The sequence below is a fragment of the Arvicanthis niloticus genome, chromosome 3, assembly GCF_011762505.2.
Source record: "Arvicanthis niloticus isolate mArvNil1 chromosome 3, mArvNil1.pat.X, whole genome shotgun sequence".
Lineage (NCBI taxonomy): Eukaryota > Metazoa > Chordata > Mammalia > Rodentia > Muridae > Arvicanthis > Arvicanthis niloticus.
In genome coordinates this window covers 123,966,875-123,991,764 of record NC_047660.1, presented here as the reverse complement: position 1 = coordinate 123,991,764, position 24,890 = coordinate 123,966,875, and the positions used below count along the sequence as shown (strand labels likewise).

The following is a 24,890-nucleotide window of genomic DNA, read 5'->3' as shown; positions in this document are numbered from 1 at the left end:
CTCTGCCTCCCCAGTGCTGGGATTAAAGGTGTGTGTCACCACTGCCTGGCAGAGTCTGAATAACTTTTTTAAAAAGTCTATCTTAAATTTTTTTTTTTAAAAAGTGAGAACACTTTTCATACTAAAGAGTCTAGAATATTTTTTATTTCATTATTTTCTAATCAATATTTACTTGCTTATTTATTTACATTTAACCCCAGAGCCACATTCCAAGCACATATTTATTAAATATTCATTATACACACATATATATGATAGAATACTACATTCTATCTAGGGAGTAACAATCATAAAAAAAATATGACCACTGCCCATGAAGAGCTTACAATCTAAAAGGAAAAGCATAAAACAAATAATTTTTAATAAGCAAAGCTTAAATGTTAAAAACAGTGCAAAATCAGGGGTAGGGTATATAACATTTATTATTTAGAAAATTTCAAATACTCCTGACTAAAGATATGTATTGTGTATGTGAGTATGTAGTAAATAGACATCTACACACTCACACACACAGCCCATGTCTGAAGTTTTAAAAATTCAGCAGTACACCGCAGGAGAAAAAGTAGCCAATGAATCTTGCAGTAGCTGCTAGAACTAACAGCAGATGCAAGTCTGAGAGCCAATCCAAACAAAGAGAGAAGGAGGAGTCAATAAGCAAGCTTTTGGTGAGAAGACAACAATAAAGATGCACTTTAAGCTAGGCTGCTGGTTAGGAGCTGGTTACCTGAACTTCTTCAAGCTCACTGCAGTACACAGCAGAGGCAGTCTCGGAGGCTGTATCTGGGAAGATAAGAAGCTACTTTCCTGTGTGTTCCTTTCATTTTCATGTTAAAGCATACATGAATCCAGTGGGAGAAAACTATATGTCACAGCAGTGTGTTAATGGACAAATATTGTATGTGTCTGACATAAGTTTACATATAGATTCAGCTGCTGCATTTTCTATCTTCTATCACAGGTTGAATCACAGTTGACTGTTATTCTAAGTTTATTGGTTGTTGCTATTTAGATTTTTAAAGGCACGTCCTCTGATAATTTTCAGGTAAACTTAATAAATAGCATAATTTTGTGCTATCAGCTTATAACTGATCAGAGTGCTTATAAACATCAGTACAGTAGTAAGAAATAAGAGTAAATGATATTAAAATAAAGAGGGCTGATCAGTATACTGTAAAAATTTGGTTTCCAGAAAAGTAACATTACAGAACATGAAAAAAATACATTAAATAAATAATCCATTGAGATGAACGTGACTGAAGTTGAGAATCAAAGCATACCACCTTGGTCAGGAAAAAAGATAAAAACACTTTCAAATGTAAAGGTGGGGGTGGGGAAGCAAAAGCAACTATCAGGATGAAAAATAGAAGAAAGAGGCTTTCCAGCTCCACAAGTCAGAGAGGAAACTACAAACTTACATGTATGTGATTTCAGTACACAGATTTCATCTCACTATTTAAAACTTAATTTCTTATAAGCTTTCCTACCTCATTGTTTGAATCTTGAATAACTTTATAGAGAGCTGGTACAAGTGCTTTTTTCCGGTGCAAGGTTGCTGCATAACTGGTAATCTGCGTGTCAGGTAATGCCTACAATAAAACCACCAAAGGACAATAAAATGAATTTAATATTTAGGAAACAAATTTATTTTACATGAGTGCCACTTGAGTAAGAGCCAAATAAGAACATTTAAAACAATATAATTAACATTGAATAATTAATATGCAAGTTTTCTAGCTGTTTATCCATGAAAAATGATCACAAGTTACATATAACTGATTTCACAAAAACAGGTCACCTTAAAGCCACCCAGCCTGAGAGAACAGGATGTATCCAGTTCCTCTCTTGATGCTTTTACAACACACCTCATAAGTGTTCATATGCTACACAGTTTTCCACCAAATCTATTTGACTTAACCATAGGAAATCAAAGCAGAGAACAAATACTATTATTAAAACTCGAAGATGCCAGTCTTCTATTGGCTATATCTTAATCTTATTTTTTTCTACATAATTCTAATAATAATTCTACAATTATTTTTATTTCTACATAATTCCTTTGACCCTTATTCTTATTAGCTCTACTTGAAAGGACCACAACCAGAGAAGCATCGTTCATATTCCAAAACCTCTATTTAAAAGTGTGTTTGTAGGGCTCTTTATAAACACACTAGATCATTAAACTTCTGACATATATAATGTATACAGTCTTATCCCATTTACCTTGAACTCTGATAACCATTCTTCCACAACAGCTCGTTCCGATCCCAGCATCTTCCTTTACCTTCTATTCTTCTTTTATCTCTAAAATACAATTTTTAAAGAAATGAACCTAAAGATAACGTTACCTACAGAAATGACCAAAGGTGCATAAATGTATACATTTCACTAACCAAGAAAGTTATCTTGTTTACATTTTAGATAGCATCTCACCCTCAGTTTAATGTACAAATAAAACTTATTAAAAATAAATTCTGTTTTTGAACGATATAGCAGAAACCCATTGCCTTCATCCTTTCACATTTTTCCCACTTCAAAGTGTCCCAGAAGCCATGCTCTGTAGGAGGAGCTAAGGTGGGAGGAGTAAAGAGAGGAAGAGGAGGAGGAAGGAAAGGAAGAAGAGAAGGAAGAGGAACTAAGGGAGAGAGGAAAACAAGAGAGCAGGACAAGGAGGCTGATGTTCGCTTGTCTGTAGCAGTCAAAGGTAGTTGGTATATCTAGGCTGGGTATTGGGTTACACCTCTGATTGTATGGGCATCTTGTTATTGATCATTACCAAATATATAAAGTCTTTGGATAATTTAAGCATTAGAGTCTCATCTTCCTACTGGGCAACGTGGATGGCGGGATGGTCTGGGCAATGCCCAGCCTTGTAGAGACAGTGTGGATGACTGGCAGAGCCATCTTCCATGCTGGCATCTCGTGGGTGGCAGGGCTGGTATTTCTGGCTGGCTGTTTCTAGCTGCAGTGTGTACGTGGCCTCATGGCCTTGGAACATGGCATCTGACCTAGGCAGAGACACTGCAGCCTAGACAGTCGGCTTGACCGGAGGCCGTTTTAAAATAATTACTTCAACAATCCTCAGATTGGGGTACCTATAACTCAGTACTCGGGAGGCTGAGGCAGGAGGACTGTGAAAAGGAGGTCAACTTGGGCTGTGTAGTAAGCACTGAGATAAGCCTGGACTACACAGCAGCACCTGGGTCAACAACAACAACAAAAGCTGAAAAATAATGTCAATTCTAAAAAAAGCAAGGATCATATAGGTAGCAAACTAATGAAGTAGCAAAATCAAACTGAATAATAGTCCGTAAACTACAATTCCAATGAAAGCTTACTTTAAAAAAAAAAAGCCTTAAAATATATATATGCTCAACTGTTAAATGCTTACCATTGAGAGTAGTCTAACCTATTTAATTTTGAATAAAAATAAGATATACTGTATCTTTGTCACCCAGAAGGAAAGAGTAAGAAAAAGCAAGACAAATAAAAAATAGAACCTGAGGAAGTAGGACTGTCTGTGAAATAACTGAAAAGTTCTCTTACCAAAAAAGATGCTCTTTCTATGTTGAATTCCACACTAAATTTTAAAAGTAGTAATGTGTATTACTTGTACAAAAAATGGTTCCATTACGACATTTCTATATATGTATATGATGAACCTCGATCCTATTTCCCCATGCTATGCTGTGCTTGCTTGCTTGCTTTTCTTTCTTTCTTTCTTTCTTTCTTTCTTTCTTTCTTTCTTTCTTTCTTTCTTTCTGTCAGTCAAAAAGAACTTTTATTCTTTCTTTGTGTAGCCTCACGCTTTCTTGCCAGCGGCCTTTGGAGCAGGTGCTTTCTGGGCTGGGGTCTTCTGACCCTTCTGACCTTTAGCAGGAGGTGCTGCCGTCTGACCTGCAGCCTTTTGTGCAGGAGCCTTCTTGCCTAGTTCTGTTGCCTTCTTGGCTGAGACTTTAGCTTTAGCAGCTGCTGCCGCCGCCGCAGCAGCAGCAATGGCAGCTTTAGCAACAGCTGCCTTTTTGGGAGAAGCTTTCAGGATAGTAGCTCTTTGAAGTTTCTTTACTTCAGTCTTGATTATTCTGTTCCTCATTTTCTTTGCCTTCATGACTTTAAAACAATCAAAATCTGTCATCTTGCTGGGCGGTGGTGGCGCACGCCTTTAATCCCAGCACTTGGGAGGCAGAGGCAGGCGGATTTCTGAGTTCGAGGCCAGCCTGGTCTACAGAGTGAGTTCCAGGACAGCCAGGACTACACAGAGAAACCCTGTCTCGAAAAAAAAAAAAAAAAAAAAAAAAAAAATCTGTCATCTTGGCTTTCCTTTCTCGGGCATCAATTTTCTTGGCCCATCTGTGGCTGCCCATTTCATACTAACATGTACATGTACATACTTCTGGTGGGCACTGTGCGGGAACTTGAGGATGAAGTCAGTGAGCTGCATGCATTTGAAAGGCATGGCCTGCCTCCGCACCCGAGTGCAGTGTCCATCCACTAAGGCCCTGTTCTGATCAATGACATCTACAATTGCGACCAGCTTTCCAGCACAGGGCCCAAAGGAAACGTAGGCCACCCGGCCTACCTCCACGTAACGCCTGAACACCATGCTGGTGGCGCTCCCATGCTGTACTTTCTTATTACCCCTCCACCCAAACTAAATTTCTAATTTAAAATTCCACAAAAAGCCTCTAACTTAGAATTGCACAAAACTTTAGGGGTGATACAGAGTGATAATGCAATAAAGAGTAAGAAAAGGAGTAAGATATGCCGTTTTTTTCTAACAGCAAAATCTCTTAAAATATACTGATGGATTCTCTCAAGTAAAATCAAAAATTAAGATATATGAGGGAAGCCAGCAACAAGCTAGTGGTGGTAGCCAACAAACAAATTTAATCTCAGCACTTGGGAGGCAGAGGCAGGAGGATCTCTGAGTTTAAGGCTACCATGATCTACAGAGTGAGTTACAGAACAGCCAGGGCTGCACAGAGACACCCTGTCTCAGAAAAAACACAAAACAAAAGCAAAACTAAAAAAAACAAAAAACAAAAAACAAACAAACAAAAAAAACCAAACAAACAAAACAAAAATGAAAAGAAAGACAAGGGAAATCACAAATTAAGAGATTTTATATAAGTACTAATATAAAAAATTAAGGGCCAAATGTAGCAGAGACCTACACATAATGTTAGCACTTAGGAGAAAAAGGCAGGAGAATCATAAGTTTAACACTATATACCAAGAATTTGTCTCTTTTAAAAATAAAAATAGGGGCTAGAGAGATGGCTCAGTGGTTAAGAGCACTGACTGCTCTTCCAGAGGTCCTGAGTTCAATTCCCAGCAACCACATGGTGGCTCACAACCATCTGTAATGGGATCTGATGCCCTCTTCTGGTGTGTGTCTAAAGACAGCTACAGTGTACTTACATAAAATAAATAAATAAATCAAAGATATTGCTCCCTTTCTTTTCTTCTTAAACTTTTAAAAAAGATTTATTTTTTTATTTATGTGAGTACACTGTAGCTGTCCTCAGACACACTAGACGAGGGCATCGGATCCCATTACAGATGGTTGTGAGCCACCATATGGATGCTGGGAATTGAACTCAGGACCTCTGGAAGAGCAGTCAGTACTCTTAACCACTGAGACATTTCTCCAGCCTTCTTTTTTAAAATTTAAGACAGGGTCTCACTGTGTATCCCTGGCTAGCAGCCTGGAACTTATGACTTAGACCAAACTAGCCTCAAAATCATAGACACCCCAGAAAGCAAAATCCAGGACCACCAGGGCTACAAAGAGAAATCCTGGCTCAAACAAATCACAGAAACCTGGCATCTACCTCCCAAGCACTAGGATTATAAATGGGATTATAAAGGTTGTTCACCATGCCTAACAAAAGATACGACTCTATTTATTTATTTATTTATTTATTTATTTATTTATTTATTTATTTGAGACAATATTTTTCTGTGTAAAAACCTTGTCTTGGAACTTGGTTGTCATGGAACTCTATAGGCCAGGGTGGTCTCAAACTCAGAAATCCTCCTGCCTCTGCCTTCAGAGTACTGGGATTAAAGATATGTACCACTATGCCTGGCTCAAAGTTTATTTTTATAATTTGATAGTAGCACAAATGATTTCTTATAAAGTCCTTTGGGACACACACTAAAATATTTAGTGGTGAAATGCTTGGGGTTTGCCTTAAAGTAATGGGGGATCCTTTGGTGATTCAGTCACTGATGGGTGGTAAAGACACTGGGTATGATATTCTCACTTGATTAATACAGAAGGAACCTCAATTAAAGAATAGCCCGACAAAATGGCCTGTGGTGTTACCTGTGGGGCATTTTCTTGAGTGATAATTGATAGAGGAGATTCTAGCCCATTGCTGGGTGGACCTTTGGATGAATAAAAACATGTAGCTAAATGTAAGACTTGAAGCAAGCACTCCTCTGTGGGCATCTGCTTCAAGCTTCTTCCTTGAATTCCTACCTTGTTTCCCTCAGTGATGGAATTGTGTAAAGTGTAAGATGAAAAAAACCTTTCCTTTCCAAGTTGGCTTTAGTCATGGTGTTTATTAATGTAGCTCCAAACAAACTAGAATAGCCTCATTCAAACCATGTTTCAATAATGATATATAAAAGAGGAACAGAGGCCATCCAGGCAGTGGCATGGGTCTCAACCTGGACTAGTCATTGCATGACCACTCCCACAAGTTCTGCACTGTCGTCACCCCAGGACATCTTACAGGCAGGACAGACTGTACGCCGAAGGTTTTGTGCCTGGGTGGATGCCCCAGTCAGACTGCTGGGAGTCTTGCCTGGTTATGGAAGACAGCCAGTTTGCACTCTGTAGCCTCTATTACTGGGGACTTCTTGAGGGTCACTCTTACAGATGCCAGGGAGTTTCAACTGCACTAAGTCTCTACATTTCACCCCAGTTCCAGTACTCTCTTTCTCTGTTCCTCATTCCCCACCCGATCCCTCCCGTTTCCATCCCCACCCACTCCCAGTCCACCCAAAAAAATCTATTCAATTTCCCCTTCCCAGGGAGATTCATGGGTCCCCTCTTGAGCTCTCGTAGGCTAGAGCCAAGGCAAATTGTCTTTAGAGAGGCATCAGAAAACGCAGAAGAGAGGGAAGGATTGTAGGAACCAGAGTGGTGGAGGACACCAGGAGAACAAGGCCTCACAGAATCAACTAAGCAGTACTCATAGAGGCTTCACAAAGCCTGAAATGACAAACATGGCCCCTGTATGGGTCTGAGCTTGGGCCTCTGTATATTTGTTACGGTTGTGTAGCTTGTTTTTGTGGGGCCCCAAACAGGAGTGGGGGTTATTTCTGACTCTTGCCTGAGCTTGGGATGCTTTTCTTCCTACTGGGTTGCCTTGGCCAGCCTTGACTAGAGGGTTTGCTCCTACTCTCCCTGGGAGGCCTGATTTTTTTGTTTGTTTGTTTTGAAGGGAAATGGAGGAGGAGAGGATGTGGGAGAGAGGGGATGTGGAGGGAGGGACTGGGAGAAATGAAGAGAGGGGAAACTGTGGTGAGGATGTAATATATGAGAGAAGAATTAAAAAATGGGGTCAGAGGATAAGAAAGAGTAAACTAGATAGAAATATTTAAAAATATGTGTACACATGTCTCTCCGTGGACATGTGCATGTGAGTATATGTACCCTCAAAGGCCACAAGAGAAGGCATCAGAACCCCTGGAATTGGAGTCACAGGTGGTTATGATCCAGCAGACGTGGGTGTTAGGAATCGAGCAGGCCCTCTGCAAGAGCAGTATGCACTCTTGGCCAACGGAGTCATCTCTTCAGCCCCTTGCATTGGAAATAAAATGTGACTGATCTCAGGTTGATAGCCACTTTGCTTAGTAATCAGTACACAAGTTTAATCTATCTATCTACTTTGTTACAGCTTGAAATGTCTCATAATGAACAATAAAAACTAAATATTCAAATATGCAGATCCTGATATGAGATACAAAACAAGGGTCTTTCATTTATTTATTTACTTATTTCTGTAGGTAGGGTATAGAGAATGTACATTCATAGACTGCTCTGAGATCTAAGCAAAACTATGAATCCCTACTTCAGCAAAAGGAAACAAGGGCTGGGGTGTGGCTCAGTTGGTAGAGTGCCTGGCTAGCTTGTTCCCAGCACACAGTGAGATAGAAATACCAATACAGTCTAATGGGTTAAAGAAAATTGTGGCCTTATAAAACATGTGTTTTTGGAAGAGTTGCTTCTCTGTCACCACAAATTCCTTGTTTATAAAATGAGGACAATAGAAGTATCTATGACAAAAGTGTTTTTAGTTTTTGTCTGTTTTGGTTTTTTGAGACAAGGTTTCACTGGGAAGCCCTAGCTGGCTTGAAACTCAATGTGTAGACCAAGCTGACCTATAACTCATGGTAATTCTCCTGTCTCTGCTTCTACAGTGCTAAGATGAAAGGCATGTGCTGCCATACCCAGCTGAAAAGAGATTTTTTTTTACAGAATAAATAACAAAATCTTAAAATAGCAATTGGCATATATCCTTCATGGTAGCTGTTATTATCATTAGCAGTAGTACTAAAATAATAATAATGCAATTATTTAGGTTTTTGACAATTCAAGAAGCATTTTTATTCTGGGGGTAATAATTGTCAATTATTATCTATATTAGCTGTGCCTTTGTCAGCCCAAAAGGGAAGGACTCTTCATTCATGCCTTATTACCCATTTCAAAGCTGAACTCAGGATCAACAGAACACAAATACAAATCAACTTTTACCAAATCAGTACAAACAAGTAATATATTCTTATATTATCAGACAGGAATATCTAAGAGTTTTTTTCCTAATATTTGCTTTTCATTTGTTTCAATAAATGCTATCAATTCCTTGTAAAGCTGGGTTCCAAGAATGCATCCTTAGAACATCACGTGTCAATTTAGGTGCCTGATCCTACAGGAAAGAGCTAGAAGAGAATGTATTTGACTTTCAAGCATATCTTCCCTCCCCTCAGAAACTGCCTCAGTTTCTCCAAATGCTCATTTTTTTTCTCAATTAAATCATTTGATATTGGAAAAAAAAATATTGTTGAGCCAGGCAGTGGTGGTACATGCCTTCAATCCCAGCACTTGGGAGGCAGAGGCAGGAGGATTTCTGAGTTCGAGGCCAGCCTGGTCTACAGAGTGAGTTCCAGGACAGCCAGGGCTATACAGAGAAACCCTGTCTCGAAAAAGAAAACAAACAAAAAAGAAATATTGTTGAATAAAATGCTAAGGATACAACAATAAAAAGAAAATAGGTGTTCTCAAGTGTTTCAAGGAAATCAAAATGATTAGCTAATGAAAGCTATCAAATTACCAGTGCAACATATGATATAGTCAGTAGTAACTGTTATTGCAAATTCTTAAACTTGATTTAAAAAAATTGCCAGGCATGGTGTACATGACTTTAATCCCAGCACTTGGGAGGCAGAGACAGACAAATCTCTGAGGTCAAGGCCAGCATGGTCTACAGAGATAGTTCCAGGTGGGCTACTCCTGGATTATGGTAGCTATTATTAAAAAGACTAAATTCCTTAAGGAATTAAAACTGTATTATATGATAGTCTATACAGCTAGATGTACTATATGTACATATAGTACAATAGCTCTAAAGTGAAAATGGCTGTTTAAATTAATTAAAATAAAGTTTACTTATTTTCCCACTAGATCTCTTCTATGTTATAATGAACTGTGGGCTCAGAAGATTACAGAGATGACTCAGAAGTTACAGGAACACACTGCCCTTGCAGAAGACTGGAGTTTGGTTCCGAACATCCATGTCAAGTGGCTCATAACAGCTTATAACTCCAGCTCTTGAGGGATCTGATGCCTCTGGCCTCCATGAGAACAATCCTGCATGCATACATGCACACATGGGCAGGCACACGCACACATATGCAAGCATGCACGTGCACTAATAAATGAATCCTTTTTTGGTTCAGGCATTCTATGAAGAAAGTGGAGATTAATTATCCTCCAAAATGATCTTTATTTAGAGATTGTCTTGTGATTGCTGGAGGTCTCATGATCAGGTCTTAATGTGAGAGTAATGAGAAGAGAGACTGAGCATCATATCAAAGACAAATGACAGAGACTTGGAGGGAAAGAGAGGCTTCCTTTCTAACTCCTAGAGAGAAGGCCAGGGATAGCTCACTGGGTAACCACATTTGTTGCCAAACCTGATGTCCTGAATTCAATCCCCAAAACCCACTTGGTAGAAGGGGAAGAACTGACTCCTGATGTACTGTGACTTGCACATATGCACATATGTACACACACCCCACACCATGCTGGCAAATAACTAATACATGTTTTTAAAGGACCTGGGGAGGAGCTTCATTAGGACAGCTTAAAGCGGAAACAAAGGGCAACATGTGGGGTACAACCGGGGAGAGTGTGTATATACAACATGTGGGGTACAACCGGGGAGAGTGTGTATATACAACATGTGGGGTACAACCGGGGAGAGTGTGTATATACAACATGTGGGGTACAACCGGGGAGAGTGTGTACATACAACATGTGGGGTACAACCAGGGAGAGTGTGTACATACAACATGTGGGGTACAACCGGGGAGAGTGTGTATATACAACATGCGGGGACACAACCGGGTAGAGTGTGTATGTAGGGGAGCTGAAGGAGAAAGACAGCCTCCAAACAAATATTCCAAACAAAGGGATGTTCTGATTTTTCTAAGTTTTAAGGGGATAACCAGAAGTTTTAGTATAACTTAAACTATCATAATTAACCTATGTGGCAAGGAGCCAGGTACTAGGTAAATTTACCTTCTAACTTTGAGGGAGACGGCTGGGCTTCCCTTGCTTCCCAGGACCTATGTCCTCTAGATTTCATAGTATGGGCCTGTTGGATAAGGAGCCATGGCCTGATTTTTGAGAGACATGAGACAGAGAAATGGGGTTTGTGATCCAACAGAATGTACCTTGGATAGCATTCCTATCTTTACAAGTCTTTCCTAAGGCAATCAATGTCCTGTGTTCCAAATTCATTTCTAGCATTTTCTCCAATGAGTGAGAAACCGAATGTGGGCTATCCCGCTCTACTGATGTGGATTCCTACAATTACAGACTCTAACTTAGGACACCACCCCAGCCAAGTTCCTTAGTCCTCATGGAGTGGGGAGGATAGTAAAGGAATGCATACATACACAAACACAGTGGCTGAAAAGTCTAACATGTGGTTATACGTGCTATGCTGCTGAATTTACATAGTATCTACTCATTTATGGGTATAAGACTGATGCTGTTGAGCCCCCTTCCCTACAGCCTTTCTGGAGACTTCATACAACACACCAGTTTTCTGTCAGGATGCTGGATCTGGTTGTCAGACTCCATGTAGGAGTCTGCCTTTGCAAGTGTTTTGCTATTAACAGTATTTTGAACATTGTCAGTATGAGGCTTTCACTAACATGACCCTCTTAGCCATTTCTGAATTCTAACCAACCGTTCTTCTGGGTAGATTCAACTCAGTGATTCTGCTCACTCCCCATTCTCCTCTTGACCTGCCCTGGCATGTGTTTTCTATGAAAACAGTGGGACTGTCAGGGTGTGTGCAAGACCTTGGGTTAAAGCAAAATAGATTTGAGAAGAAGTATTTATTTGGGCTCTCTTTTCTCTTCTAGTCCCTTCTTGCTGTCTAGCTAAGCATGACCTTGAACCCCTGATCACCCTGTCTCTACCTCCTAAGTATTGGGATTATAGGCATAAAACACCTGGCTTTGACTCTGCATATTTTGTACATTATTGATAAACATTAGGAAGAGCGGTTTATTTGCTCTAGCCACATTTCAAATACTCAGAGTCTACATGTGATTATTTTTCCATATTAGACAGAACAGATAGAGAACGCAGCCATCAGCCACAAAAGCTGCCTTGGACAACAGTGATCCAGATGTACCCTGATATCATAATCATGCTGAATAAATGAACTAAATAGAAATAAAATTCAGATAACACATTTGTTAAGTGCAAATACTAAAATAATTCAAAACTGAATTCAAACACAGAACAATGTGATCATGCCAAATAAAACTGTTTAATAAATAAATAAATAAATCTACTCACCAAGGACTACCAAAATTTCTTAACATGTTTAATCATACAGAAAATTTATTTTTCATCTTTTTTTTTAAAAAAAGTTATGGTCATAATTTTACCTGTCTTAAGATCAGTTTTCTAAAGGAGGAGGTGGCACAGGAATGCAGCAGAGTTCAAGTGTGGAATTCATTTGTTGAGAGTTAAATATTTTCCAACTCTATAAAAAAAAAAAAACAAACAACCAAATAGTAAGAAAATATTCTCAAGAACAGACACACAAAAAATTTTAAGTGGAAAATTCATAAAACAGTTATTCATTTGTGTGTGTGTGTGTGTGTGTGTGTGCAAACACTGATGGTGCATGTGTACCTATGTGTGAGGTAGTGCACACCTGCACACAATCATGTGGAAGCCACTGAGCATCTGCCCCTATTGCTTCCTGCCTGAGCCCCTTCACACAGTACTGAAGATGAAGCTCTACCATTTTTTGGATTAGTGTGGCAGCCAGCAAGTCCCAGCATTTGTACACCCACCTCTATATCATGCCCCAGCACTGGGATCACAGGCACAGGCAGGTACACCTGGCTTTTTACATTCAACTCAGGTCCTGACACTTGGTTCAGTAAGTATATTTACTTACTCATTGTAGCTCATCTAACATTTAAGACTAATTATAGACCCTAAAACATTCTATAATAACTAGTGTACCTGTGTACCTTTACCATATCTAAGAAAAAAATTGGAGACAAAGTCTCAATTTTAGCTTCAAGTATCTATTAATTATCTTTAAGACACTAAGTAGATTATATAATTTGCTAGTTTCAACTAAAAAAGAATCTATAAAGTTAAGTCTTTTCCATACAAAAAAAAAAAATACTGACTTTTGAAACATAGTGATACATTCTTTCTCTCACAAGAGTTTTCTTTAGGCTTCTACAACCTCACCTACCTACCCATTTCCCACTCCTAAAATAAATAATTAAGTAACAAATGGAAAACAGATTCTATAAACAGTCATGTTAACTTGTTTATAACAAAGATAACAGTGTAATGTAATTGGAAGAGTTTTAAATAAAAAGATGTTAAAGGTCAATTAGCTATCTGTATGGAAAAAAATGTAATCATTAACCTTACACTGTTCACAAATGTAAATTCCAAGACCAGCAAGATTGTTCACTCGGTTAAAGCACTTGCTGCAAAGTCTGATGACTGGAGTTTGATCCTGGGAACCCTCAAGGTGGATAGTGAGAACTGACTCCTGAAAGCTGTGCTCAGACCTAGACAAGCATGTGTGTTTGCATGAACATCTCCACCTCCCACCTCTAATTGTTTAAAAAGAATGAAATTTGAAGGAATGTTTGAAATTCCAATTAGAATACAGATCTAAGTGTGTGGGGCATGTACAGTAAAATATTTGTGTAAATAACCAAATAAATTCTATCATCTCCTTTCTCTCTCTCTCTCTCTCTCTCTCTCTCTCTCTCTCTCTCTCTCTCTCTTAAAGATGGGGTCTTGCTATGTAAACAAGGTGGCCTTGAATTTTCAATCTACCTTGACTCAACTTCCCACATGCTGAGATTATAGATATGTACAATCCAGCCCAATTTGGGCAAACATTTTTTAAATAAACAAAAAGCACTGACAATGGCAACTGAACTCTTTTAAAATCTGTGCTCCCCCCGCCCCCAACACACACTCAAAGAAAAAGAAAAAAATCAACCCACAAAACCTTCAACTCAAAATGTGTCCTACCTACAAGAACTACAGGGATAAAGATGGAGCAGAGGTTGACAGAATGGCCAAACAATGATTGATTCAACTTGAGACCCATCCCATGGGAGAGAGCCAGCTAATGATAGATATTCTGCTATGCTTGCAGATAGAAGCCTAGCAATAACTATCCTCTGAGAGGCTGCATTCAGCAGCAGATGGAAAAGGATACAGAGACCTACAACCAAACATTAGATGAAGCTTGGGGAGTCTTGTGGAAGAGTGAGAGATAGAACTGAGCTGGGGGGTTAGGGGGAGGAGCAAGAACACCACAAGAAGACCTATAGAGTCAGCTAATCTGGGCCCATGGGGGCTCTCAGAGACTTAACCACAAACTAGGGAGTATGCAGGGGCTAGACCCAGGTCTCCCTCACATTTGTAATAGATGTGCAGCTTTGTTTCCATGTGAGTCCTATAACAAATGAATTAGAAGCTGTCTCTGTCTCTGTTCCTTGCCATTGGATCCCCTTCCTGTAACAGGACTGCCTAGTTGGGCCTCAGTGAGGAGGTGCCTAGTCCTGCTACCACTAGATGTCCCAGGGTGGGGATGGTACCTAAGGGGGAATTCCCCTTCTCTGAAGAGAAGGGCAGGGGATAATTTGGGGAGGGATTTGTAAGGGTGGGACTGTGAGAAGGGGAGGGCCTTTGATGGGATATAATGTGAATTAAAAGTATTATGAAAAAAAGATTATGGTTCAGCTTGTTGAGTTCACATTCCTGAGTTGGCAGAATTAATATTATAAAAATGTTTATACTACTTAATTTATAGAATCAATGAAATAGCTTTCAAAATTTCTATGTCCTATTTCATAGGTTTAGAGAAAACACAAGAATTCATATGGAACCAAGAACATTACTGATGATGTTATAAAACCCAACTTCAAATCCTACTGTTAGAGCTACAATGACAAAGAAAACTGGAACTGACATAAGAACAGACAAGTAGACTGAGATTAGAATAAAAGACCTGGAAATAAAATGGCAAAGCTAAACCCAGTTAATTTTTGTCAAAGAAGGTAAAATTATACTCTGGAAAAAAAGAACCTATTCAACAAATGGTGCTGATAAAACTGGACTTATACCTACAGAAGATAAAATTAAGATTTGTATAGTTCACCTTGTACACAAATCAATTGAAAATTGGTCAAAGATCTTAACTTAAGAACACTGGAACTTTTAAAGAAAACATGGAGATACCCTTCAAGATACCGGGTTTAGCTAAGGAGTTTTTAAAAGAACACCAACCATACAAGAACTAACCCCAAGTATCAACAGATGGGACTGCTTAACAATAACAAGTTCCTCTATAGCAAAGAACACAATCGGCAGAGTTAACAGACAGCCCACACAATAAGGGGAAATCTTTTCCAGCTACACTTCACATAAGGGGCTAATAGCCAGAACTTACAAAAAAATTTACAGAAGTTGAATACCATAGAAATAAAACTGTCAGTCAACAAATGGGTAAATTAACTAAATAGGTTATTTTTTAAAATACAAATGGCCAACAACTAATTTTTAAAAGTATTCAATACCCCTAGCCATCAGGGAAATGCAAATTAAACTACTCTGAGATAGTTCCTCATCCCAGTCAGAATGGCTACTGTCAATGAACTTGACAGCACATTTTGCAGTGGAGGTGCAAATTAACCCAGCCATTGTGGAAGTCACTTTGTATTATTTCTCAAAAAATGAAAAATAGAACTGCCACATGACCCAGTTCTTTCATTCCTAGGCATATACCCAGAGAATGCCAAGAGATATTGGCACCCCCGAGTTTATTGCTGGTTCATTTACTATAGCAAAGAATTTAAATCAACCTATTTACCCACCAACAAACAAATGGATAAAGGAAATTTTAGAAAAATATATGAGTACTATTCAGCTCTAAAGAAAGATAAAAGATGAAAATTTTTCCAGAAAAATGGACAGGCTTACAATATTTATGGAAAGTGTGATGGTTTGTATATGCTTGGCTCAGGGGGTGACACTATTAGAAGTGTGGCTGAGTTGGAGTAGGTGTGTCATTGTGGGTGTGGGCTTTAAGACCTTCATCCTAACTTCCTGGAAGTCAATATTCTGCTAGCAGACTTCAGATGAAGATGTAGAACACTCAGCTCCTTCTGCACCATGCCTGCCTGGATGCTGCCATGTTCCTGCCTTGATGATAATGGACTGAGCCTCTGAACCTATAAGCCAGCTCCAATTAAATGTTCTTTATAAGACTTGCCTTGGTCATTGTGTCTGTTCACAGCAGTAAAACCCTAATGAAGACAGAAGTTGGTACCAGAGACTAGGGTATTGCTGTGATAGGCCTGACGATGCTCTTGTTTGGAGGAATGTGGATTTTGGGACTTTGGAAAGCAGTGGAATGCTTTAAGTTGGGCTCAATGGGCTATCCTAGTAGGAATACAGCAGACTTCATTGCTGAGTATGACTTAACTGAGCAGACCTAGCCCAAGAGGTTTTAGTGGAGAAGAATTTCAGAATGTGGCCTAGACACTGGTTTTGTGGTATTTTGGTGAAGAATGTGGCTGCTTTTTGCCCTTGTCTGAAAAGTCTACATGAGTCCAAGGTAAAGAGATTTATATTAATTGCATTGACAAAGGAAGTCTCAAAAAAGCCCAGCAGAGACTTTGTTCTCTGGTTAAGTCATGAAGGGCCTTTTGAACAATTGTAGCAAGCTTAGAAAGGAAAAATATAAAATATATGGTTCAAGTATTAAAGGGGCACAAGGAAGTGAAATGGAACTGAATCCTGTGTTTTTGGAGATATAAAATTAAAGGAGTGGGAGCAAGATCCTACCCAGCTAAGTTTAGGTTCAGGCATGGTGGTACACACTTTTAATCTCAGGAGACAAAAACCAAGCAGATCTCTGAGTTTAAGGCCAGCCTGGGACAGAGCAAATTCCAAGTGAAGAAAAGCTTAAATCCAGGTATGTTGGTGTACATCTTTAATCTCAAGAGATAGGCATGTAGATCTCTGAGTTCAAGGTCAATCTACAGAGCAAGTTCCAGGACAGCCAAGCTTAGGCAGTGAAGGAGATGGAAAACAGAAAGCTGGTGGTAATGTAATAGAACAAGGGGCCATGTTCCAGCTCCAGCAAGCAGGAAGCTTAGGCCATGTGGCTCTGGCTTTACAGTCAAGAGGAGAAGGGACTCCTGGGACAAACTGACACTAGTTAGCTGGAGCTAAGAAATTAGTGGTGATTAAGAAGAGACCAGCATCACTGAGGTGAAATCTTCTGGGAAGTGTTTTCTGAGAGCACAAAGAAGCCGTGTTCCAGAGATAGCCAAGGTTGTACCTCGTGCTGCAGCTGGACTTGGTAATGTATAAGAGTCACCCAGGTGGTACTGGTTTTGAAGGCATGAAGGGGTCATGAAGAGCAGCTGAGGCTTGACACTCTGAGAGGCCAAGGAAGGCCATTGTTGAAGGTTGCAGTTGACAGCCTAGGACTGAAGAGGTCATGCAAAGGATATGAGGCTTGGCACCATGCAGCAGAAGACCCCAGTGTATTGGAGAAGTAATAACCATGGGATGATCACCAAGAACAGCAGCAACAGTGGAGTGGATCAGCCTGAGCTTAGAGTGTTACAGAGGGCACAGCTGGAGAAGTGATGCCAGCCCTTGGGAGGAGCCCAGAAGATCATGTGTGGATCCCATACATTGAAACATGAAGCTGTAACACTGAAGTTGTCTTGTAGACCCTAAGATGTTCAAGATGCCAGAGGAGAGGCCTATTTGCTGAGGAAAGCTGCTAACAGGGAGTGAAACCAGCCCAGGAGAAAGTTGTTACATTCAACAAAGATGAAAAAGTTGGAGATCTGAAGACTTCTCTGACATCAGACATGGAGATGCAGAGTTTTGAGTTTGCCCAGCTGGTTTCCTGTCTTGCTTTGCCGATTACAGTTATGTGAGAGATCTCAGAAGAGACCTTGAACTTTGGACTTTTAACATTGTTGAGACTGCTATAGACTATAGAAACTTATGAAGTTGGACTAAATGTCTTTTGCATTATGCTATGTTAAGGTATGACATCCATAGACTCATATATTTGAATAAGCCTATAGGGACCAGGGAGTGGAATGTGATGATTTATATATGTGTGGCCCAGAGAGTAGCACTATTAGAAGGTGTGGCCCTGTTGGAGTAGTGTGGGGCGCTGAGCTCTGAGAGACAACCAGGTGTCTGGTCGAACAAGCTTCTGAACCCCGGAGACCCTTTGGGATGGCAGGCGTTCAGCTCTGTTCCTGGTTCCTGGCTCTCTCAGCTTCCAGCCTTCACAGCCCCTCCCACAGAGAGGTTGAGAGGTCTATGACCGGTCACATAGGAATAGTGCCCCAGGCTCTCCTCACATGCATATGAGGCATCCCCAAAACCTCAGACTAAGCCAATGGGGTTACCTGCTGCTAAAACCTTCACCCACCCCAAACTGTATATATTGAGCTTAATTAAGAAGTAAAGCACACACAAGAATCATCCTGTGTTGTTCGAGAGCTTCTGCTGCGGACCCTCCCCTCTTCGCCATCTGGGGGGCGGGGGGGCTCTCACCGGCTCCAGAGCTGTTAACACTGGGCAAGAGACCTGCTCTCTGTCCCTGCTACCTAGCCGGCACTTCCCGGCTTAGCAAAGAGCTGTAACACTTCAGAAGACACCGGCTCTCCCTCCCGGAGTGCCTTCAGGGTTCCCCTCTCTCTGCTGCAGAGAGTGCAACTGACAAGCAGCAGAGGATCTTCCCTGCTGACACTCTGCCCTGGACCACCCGCAGGCAGGGGCAGTGACAGAGACAACTGTTGTTTGCACCCTATCCTCAGCCAAGCCAGAGACCTGTGGGACCCCATCTGGAGAGTGTCCAACAGAGTAGGTGTGTCAACTGTGAGTGTGGGCTTTAAGACCTTTATCCTAACTTCCTGCAGTCAGTATTCCACTAGCAAACTTCAGATGAAGATGTATAACTCTTAGATTCTCCTGCACCATGCCTGCCTGTATGCCGCAATGTTCCCACCTTGATGATAACAGACTGAACCTCTGAACCTGTAAGCCAGCCCCAATTAAATGTTGTCCTTTATAAGACTTGCCTTGGTCATGGTGTCTGTTCACAGCAGTAAAACCCTAACAAAGACAGCAAGGTCACAGAATCTCAAAAAACAAAACACAAAAAACAAAAACCCCCAAAACAAAACCAACCAAACAAACAACAACAACAAAAACCTTGACTGTTCTCTCTCATAAGAGGAATTCAGTCGACAATCTATTTATATGTGCAAACAAATGTACAGTTGGGTATAGTATAACAAAGAAAAGACATCAAGAAAGGCTAAATATTAGGTAAAGAGAAAGGATTGAATGCAGGTAATTCAGTTATGAAAGACAAGAGTTATGAAGAGAATATAAAGAAAATTATTTTTCTGTTCTAATTTTGTCATGAATTTTTTTGATGGTGGATAAGTACATAATGTTCAATACTGAAAGCGTAAAATCTAATGTGATGTTCCCCACAGCTTCCATTTCAAATGCCTACTTTGAGGGTTTTTTTTTTTGTTGTTGTTTTGTTTTTTTTTTTTCCCAAGACAGGGTTTCTCTGTGTAGTCCTGGCTGTCCTGGAACTCACTCTGTAGACCAGGCTGGCCTCGAACTCAGAAATCCGCCTGCCTCCCAAGTGCTGGGATTAAAGGCGTGCACCACCACCGCCCAGCATTCAAATGCCTACTTTAACTGTATAGAAGTTCACTGAGTTGTACAGATTTGCATCTCTTTAATTTTCATATATGTTTTTTATTTGCAAGGTTTTTTATTATAAAATTTATGTTAAAAGGCAGCCTATTAAAAAAAATAATAAGATGGAGAGTCATTGAAGAAGACACCTAACACTGAGACATAAGAGAGTAGTCCAAAACAAAAACAATAGCACAAAACAAAACAAAAAATACTCTAGAGACATGGCAGAGGATCCATTGCTAATGGTCACAAGAAAACTAATTAATACTTAGGGTATATTAGAAAACTACCAGAATCCAGAAAAAGAACTACCAAATTATTAGAGATAGGAGTGTTCAGAACTCACAAAAGCGCTCCTTCCCATCAATCAGATTAAAGATTGGTTAAAGAATACAGAGACCATCCTAAGTATGGAGCAATAAATAGTAGGAAGAAGACAGAGAATACGGGGATCTGCCTCATCTGCTTCTGCCTCTCAGATGTGAGGATTAAAGGCATTCACTACCATACAAGCTAAGTATCTTTTTAAAAACATGTACTAAATCATAGCATAGAAAAAACTGTAATACATTAGAAGGAAAAAAAAAAAAACATTGTATTAGAACAACAATAGGCTTTCCAGGAACAAAATTAATGTACTTGTGAGACTGGCTGACTTCATGACAGGTTTCAAATTGGCACTTCAGGAGACTAGGCCTAAATCTCTGTTTCTAAGAACTGTGCAAGTTCAGGCCCTGCCACCTGGCCTAAGGCAAGGACAATGGGTCAGCAGCAGTTTCCAGCCTCCTACACCCTAGCAATGGTTCTGGAATGTCCTAGAGATAGAGCCAACAGATAAAGACAGAGGTCACCTACTGCTCCCTGGAACTCCCCTAATGTACTTTAAATTGGGCCTGCGAGCTCACTGGAGAACCTCTATTTTGAAAGATGGTAGATCCCAGCATGCTGGACTTCTGCAGAATAAAATGCTTTTTGATTTTGCATATTATTTGAGTTCAGGGTATCATTCTTCAGTGAATCATGGATCTTTACACTTGAAAACAGAACACCATAAAATTAGTTAAGATAGAAGCAGAATTCAAACAGCCTGAACAAAGCGGGGACCCTAGTTTTATCTAATTAAGTGGAGGAGACCAACAAGGGAAAAGATTTACATAAGGAGTATCACCCCAAGACCCACCCTCCCCCCATTAATCAGCATTAGCTCTAGCTACAGAGGGTCAGGTGGACTACTTTTTGATCCATTGATTTGATCCAGAAATTTTCCTAGCTATGCAAGGAAAACTAAGGGAATGTATCTGCCAAAGACCTGCCTCAGCTTGGAGAGGGGTTCTGAGAGAAGGGGTGTCAGGAAGCAGAGAAAAGAACTTGAAGTCAAATCATGGGTACAAGCTGACGACCTATGTTCTGCTTTTCCAGTCTGCTTCTCTTTATGTTCTGTTTTCTCTCTGGAGATCTGTCTGTCTATACTCTTCTAGCTTGCTAGTCTAAGGGATCTCTCTGTCCTGCTTGCTTGTTTGTCAGTTCTCCAAGCAGTTCTCTTTATCCTAAAGAATTCCCTGGATAGCTAATCCTCTGCAGAAGACAGGTCCAGTCTTTTATTTCATGTATCAATCATTTACTCCAGGTTTCCTTTTGATCATCTTACAAGTCAGCATCCTGTGACCCCCAGCAATTTGACTCTTAGGAGACAACATGCATACATTTTTTTCCTTAACATGCAAAAGAGTTCAGAGATCTGCCTGCCTCAGTTAAGCACAGATGATAAACTAGTTGGGTTGGAGCCTGCCCTGAAATTATCATTTCAGCCATTCCTGAGCCTAACCTCCATCTGTGCTAGGCTGATCCAGAACCAGAACTCAGGAATAGATCTGCCTTTGTAAGCATGAACAAAAAAAAACTTAGCTGGGTGGGATTTCCTGCAATCAGCACTCCCTAAACCTGCCACTTTCCTTAGTAATTTTCTAACAAGTTGGCTCACGGTGCAGCTGCTTTTGTTCCTTTAGATTCGTGAAGCCCCTCATATAATTCATATTGCATCCTTATTCTTTGCATAGTTGAGAAATAATGTATTTTTGAACTCATATATTTAGAGTTCTTTCTCATAACCTTAAGGACTGTCCTGACATTTACCATTTTGCTGAGACATAGCCACACCCTTGACTCCTATACTCCTGCTATTTCTAATTATCATGGAGTCATTAATGTTAACAGGGAGGACATTCCTCAGAAAGGAGTCCTCCACTTCTGGTGGGTCCAGAAAATATGTACATTACACAAGCAAGCCTTATACCCACAGCAGCCATCGTGATTCTTAGAGACTCACATCAGGGCCCTGTCCCAGGGGCAGGAACTGAGAGACCAGAACAACTCCATCTTGGATACAGGGTCCATCATAGAAAATCTGACCTAAGGTTGAACCAATAAGTTAACCAATAAGTCCAAACCTAGAACTAGTCTAACAACCACCAATCAGGAGGAAAACAGAAGTTACAGTTGTAACTAAAGATACCTTCTTACAAAAGATTATGGTTTGGCTCCTAGCAGCAGCCAATCATTTTAAAGGGGAGCAAATTCCATAAGAGCCCCCTAATCAGATTGTGCCAAGCTGAATGCCCTCTTGTTCACTTGTTTGCCTCTATGAATGCTTGCTTAAAACTGGCCTTGGAGCTTCACCCTCCTGTCCTGCTGCGACAGGGTTGGCAGTGAGCTCAAGCTTGGATCAAAAAGACCCTAATGAGATTGCATTAGGCTCCTTGGTGGTCTTTTGGGGTTCAAGATCCTGAACGGGCACAACAGAACCATGTCACTCTGTCCCCACCAAGGCTACGCCGGGCTTGGCACATACCCACATGCCTATTATCAATATTAACAACAGTATTGATAACCAGAATATAACACAAAGGCCCAGGTAATCTTCAGAATACATTTTTGGCTAGAGATGCAGCTCACTTGGTAGAGTGCTTCCTGAGCACACACAAGACACCACATAAATGGTGCACATCTGCAATCCTAACACTGGGAGGTGGAAGTGAGAGGATTACAAGTTCGAGGTCATTTCCAGGTAGGTACCCAGGGAGCTCTCGAAATCTAGCTAGCTAGAAATTTAATAGAAAAAGAAGACCTAAGACATACTTTATTGTAACCATTACTGATTATATTTAATGTGTCTCATATAGTATTTCTAATTTCTTATGCCTCAAACTATAAACAGAAAAGCAGTACATAACTTGCTATCTGGAAAGCTTCTAAAGTGACAAGTAAAAGTATAAAACACTGCCTTGGCTGGCTTAAAACTCACAATGTAGACCAGGATAGTTCAAACTCATACAGATCAACTGCCTTTGCCTCCTGATTGTTGGGATTAAAGGTGTGTATCATCACAACCAGCTTAAGGAGTCATAGTAAGAGTTTTGAAAGAGACTTTGAACAGTGTTGAGACTATTAACAACTATAAAGTCTTCTGAATTTGGACTAAATGCATTTTTGCATCACGAGATGGCCATGAGCCTACAAGAAGCAGATGGATATCTATGAGTTTGAGACCAGCCTGGTGTACAGAATCTTGCACTATCTAGTTTAGGCTGGCCTCAAACTTGTGATCCTGCTTTAAAGATGATTAAATTACAGGCATACACTTCCACACCTGGCAAGACTACCCAAACTTTGAAGAACTCACCCATAGAATATCATACATGTGATTATGCTGAGAACATCACGTTTGGTCAGCAATGTCCTTTAGTAAAAGTACATTTATGCCACATATTAGAACTGTATGAAAATTTAGCAGCTTTCCATATTAATGATATCCTTGGAGTATACCAAAATATGCCCTTCAAATGAATGGCTCAGTCAGCCTTTATCACTTAGATAGAAGCTGTTCTGGTTAATCGTAATTGTCAACTTGACTGGATTTAGAATCACTATGGAAACACACCTCTGCATGTGTCTTGGGAGAGTATTTCCAGAAAGGTTTAACTGAAAGGGGAAGACTCCCTGAATGTGGGAGGTACCAACTGATGAGTTGGGGTTCTGGACTGAAGTGAGGGAAATGAGCTGACCAGCATTTTCTCTTAACTTGCTGTGAGTGAAATGTGACCAGCTGCCTTACATTCCTGCTGCCATGATCTGCCCACCATAATGGATTCTACCCTAAACAATGAGTCAAAATAAACGCTTCCTTCCTTCTCTTGTTCTTGTAAGGTATTTTGACAAAATAATGAAAAAAATATATACAAAGTTATCTGAAAGGCCAGCTTAAATTCTAGAAATAACATAAATCCTGTTAGTATGTTGTTTTGTCACATTTCCCAGATAACTCAGAAGGCTGCCAGTTTTAAAAGGGGCCCAAGACAAGGACAAGCAACAAATCAAGGTGGCAGTACAACTATGTTATCATTTGGCAATTAAATCCAGCAAACTTAATGGTATTCAAATGTCTAAGACGGATGATAAGGTAGCTAGATAAAGCTACCAATAGGTGCCTATAGAAAGGTGGCAACATGAAACTACTAGGTCAAGAACTCCAAATAAAGCAAGGGTTCTCAGCCTTGGCACAGCCTGCATTTTGGTCATCTCTGACATTATGAGAGACTGTACTATGCATACAAGGTAGGATGTTTAGAGCATCTCAAATCACTACGAACAAGAGGCCACTCACATTTTTTCTAAATTTCAATCTATCTCCAAATACCATCAAATATGCCCTTGGAAGCAAAACTGGCCTGGCTGAGAACTACTACTTTAATAGAAAGGAACTATGCCTTCTGAAGATGGTCATTCTCCTTTCAAGAGACAACTCCTTGCCTGGCTTTTGGACCCTGCAAGAGAGTAAGCTCCCAACATGACCATGTAACCTAAACATCTTCAGAACTGAGCATCTGCTCCACCAAGCCACAAGGTTGATGTGCCAGCAGCATTTCCTCACTAATGAAAGTGACAGACAGACATTGATTCTTTTCTCCTCTTCAGTACACAAAAGAGGACCTTTACTTCTCTATCTTCTAGTTAGATGTGAATTGATGAGTTGTTTTAATCAAAAGGTAAAAAACAACTTCTATAAAGGCATTTCACTGCCAGAAAGCAATAGCATATCAGTCCCTTGCTGTTCTGATAACTAATAGAGTCAAGAGGATGCACTGCTAACCCACCAAGTGAAGACAGCTGCCTGTAACCACCTGGGCCAGCAGCAGATTTCACAAAGCTAACCCTCACTACAGCAGTTATACAACAAGATTACAGCAAGCCACAAAAGCACAAGAGATAAGAAATAGCTTTAGAATCTAGGGCTTTTACTTCTACTACATGTCACCCCACCTTA

At 40.2% G+C, this 24,890-nt stretch overlaps 1 protein-coding gene and 1 pseudogene across 4 annotated transcripts in view; both read right to left on the bottom strand.

The window, feature by feature from the left end:
• Hycc2 (hyccin PI4KA lipid kinase complex subunit 2) overlaps positions 1 to 24,890 on the bottom strand; it is a 69,912-nt gene that overhangs the window by 34,709 nt on the left and 10,313 nt on the right. For all 4 annotated transcript variants that reach the window (XM_034497515.2, XM_034497516.2, XM_076931864.1 and 1 more), the window contains exons 2-4: positions 12,202 to 12,299; positions 2,221 to 2,301; positions 1,485 to 1,586 (exon numbers count right to left, since the gene is read on the bottom strand). In XM_034497515.2, coding sequence (XP_034353406.1) covers positions 1,485 to 1,586; positions 2,221 to 2,271 — 153 coding nt within the window. In that variant the 5' untranslated portion in view covers positions 2,272 to 2,301; positions 12,202 to 12,299. The remainder of the gene's footprint in view (positions 1 to 1,484; positions 1,587 to 2,220; positions 2,302 to 12,201; positions 12,300 to 24,890) is intronic.
• On the bottom strand, positions 3,581 to 4,946 carry LOC117705170 (large ribosomal subunit protein eL14-like; annotated as a pseudogene).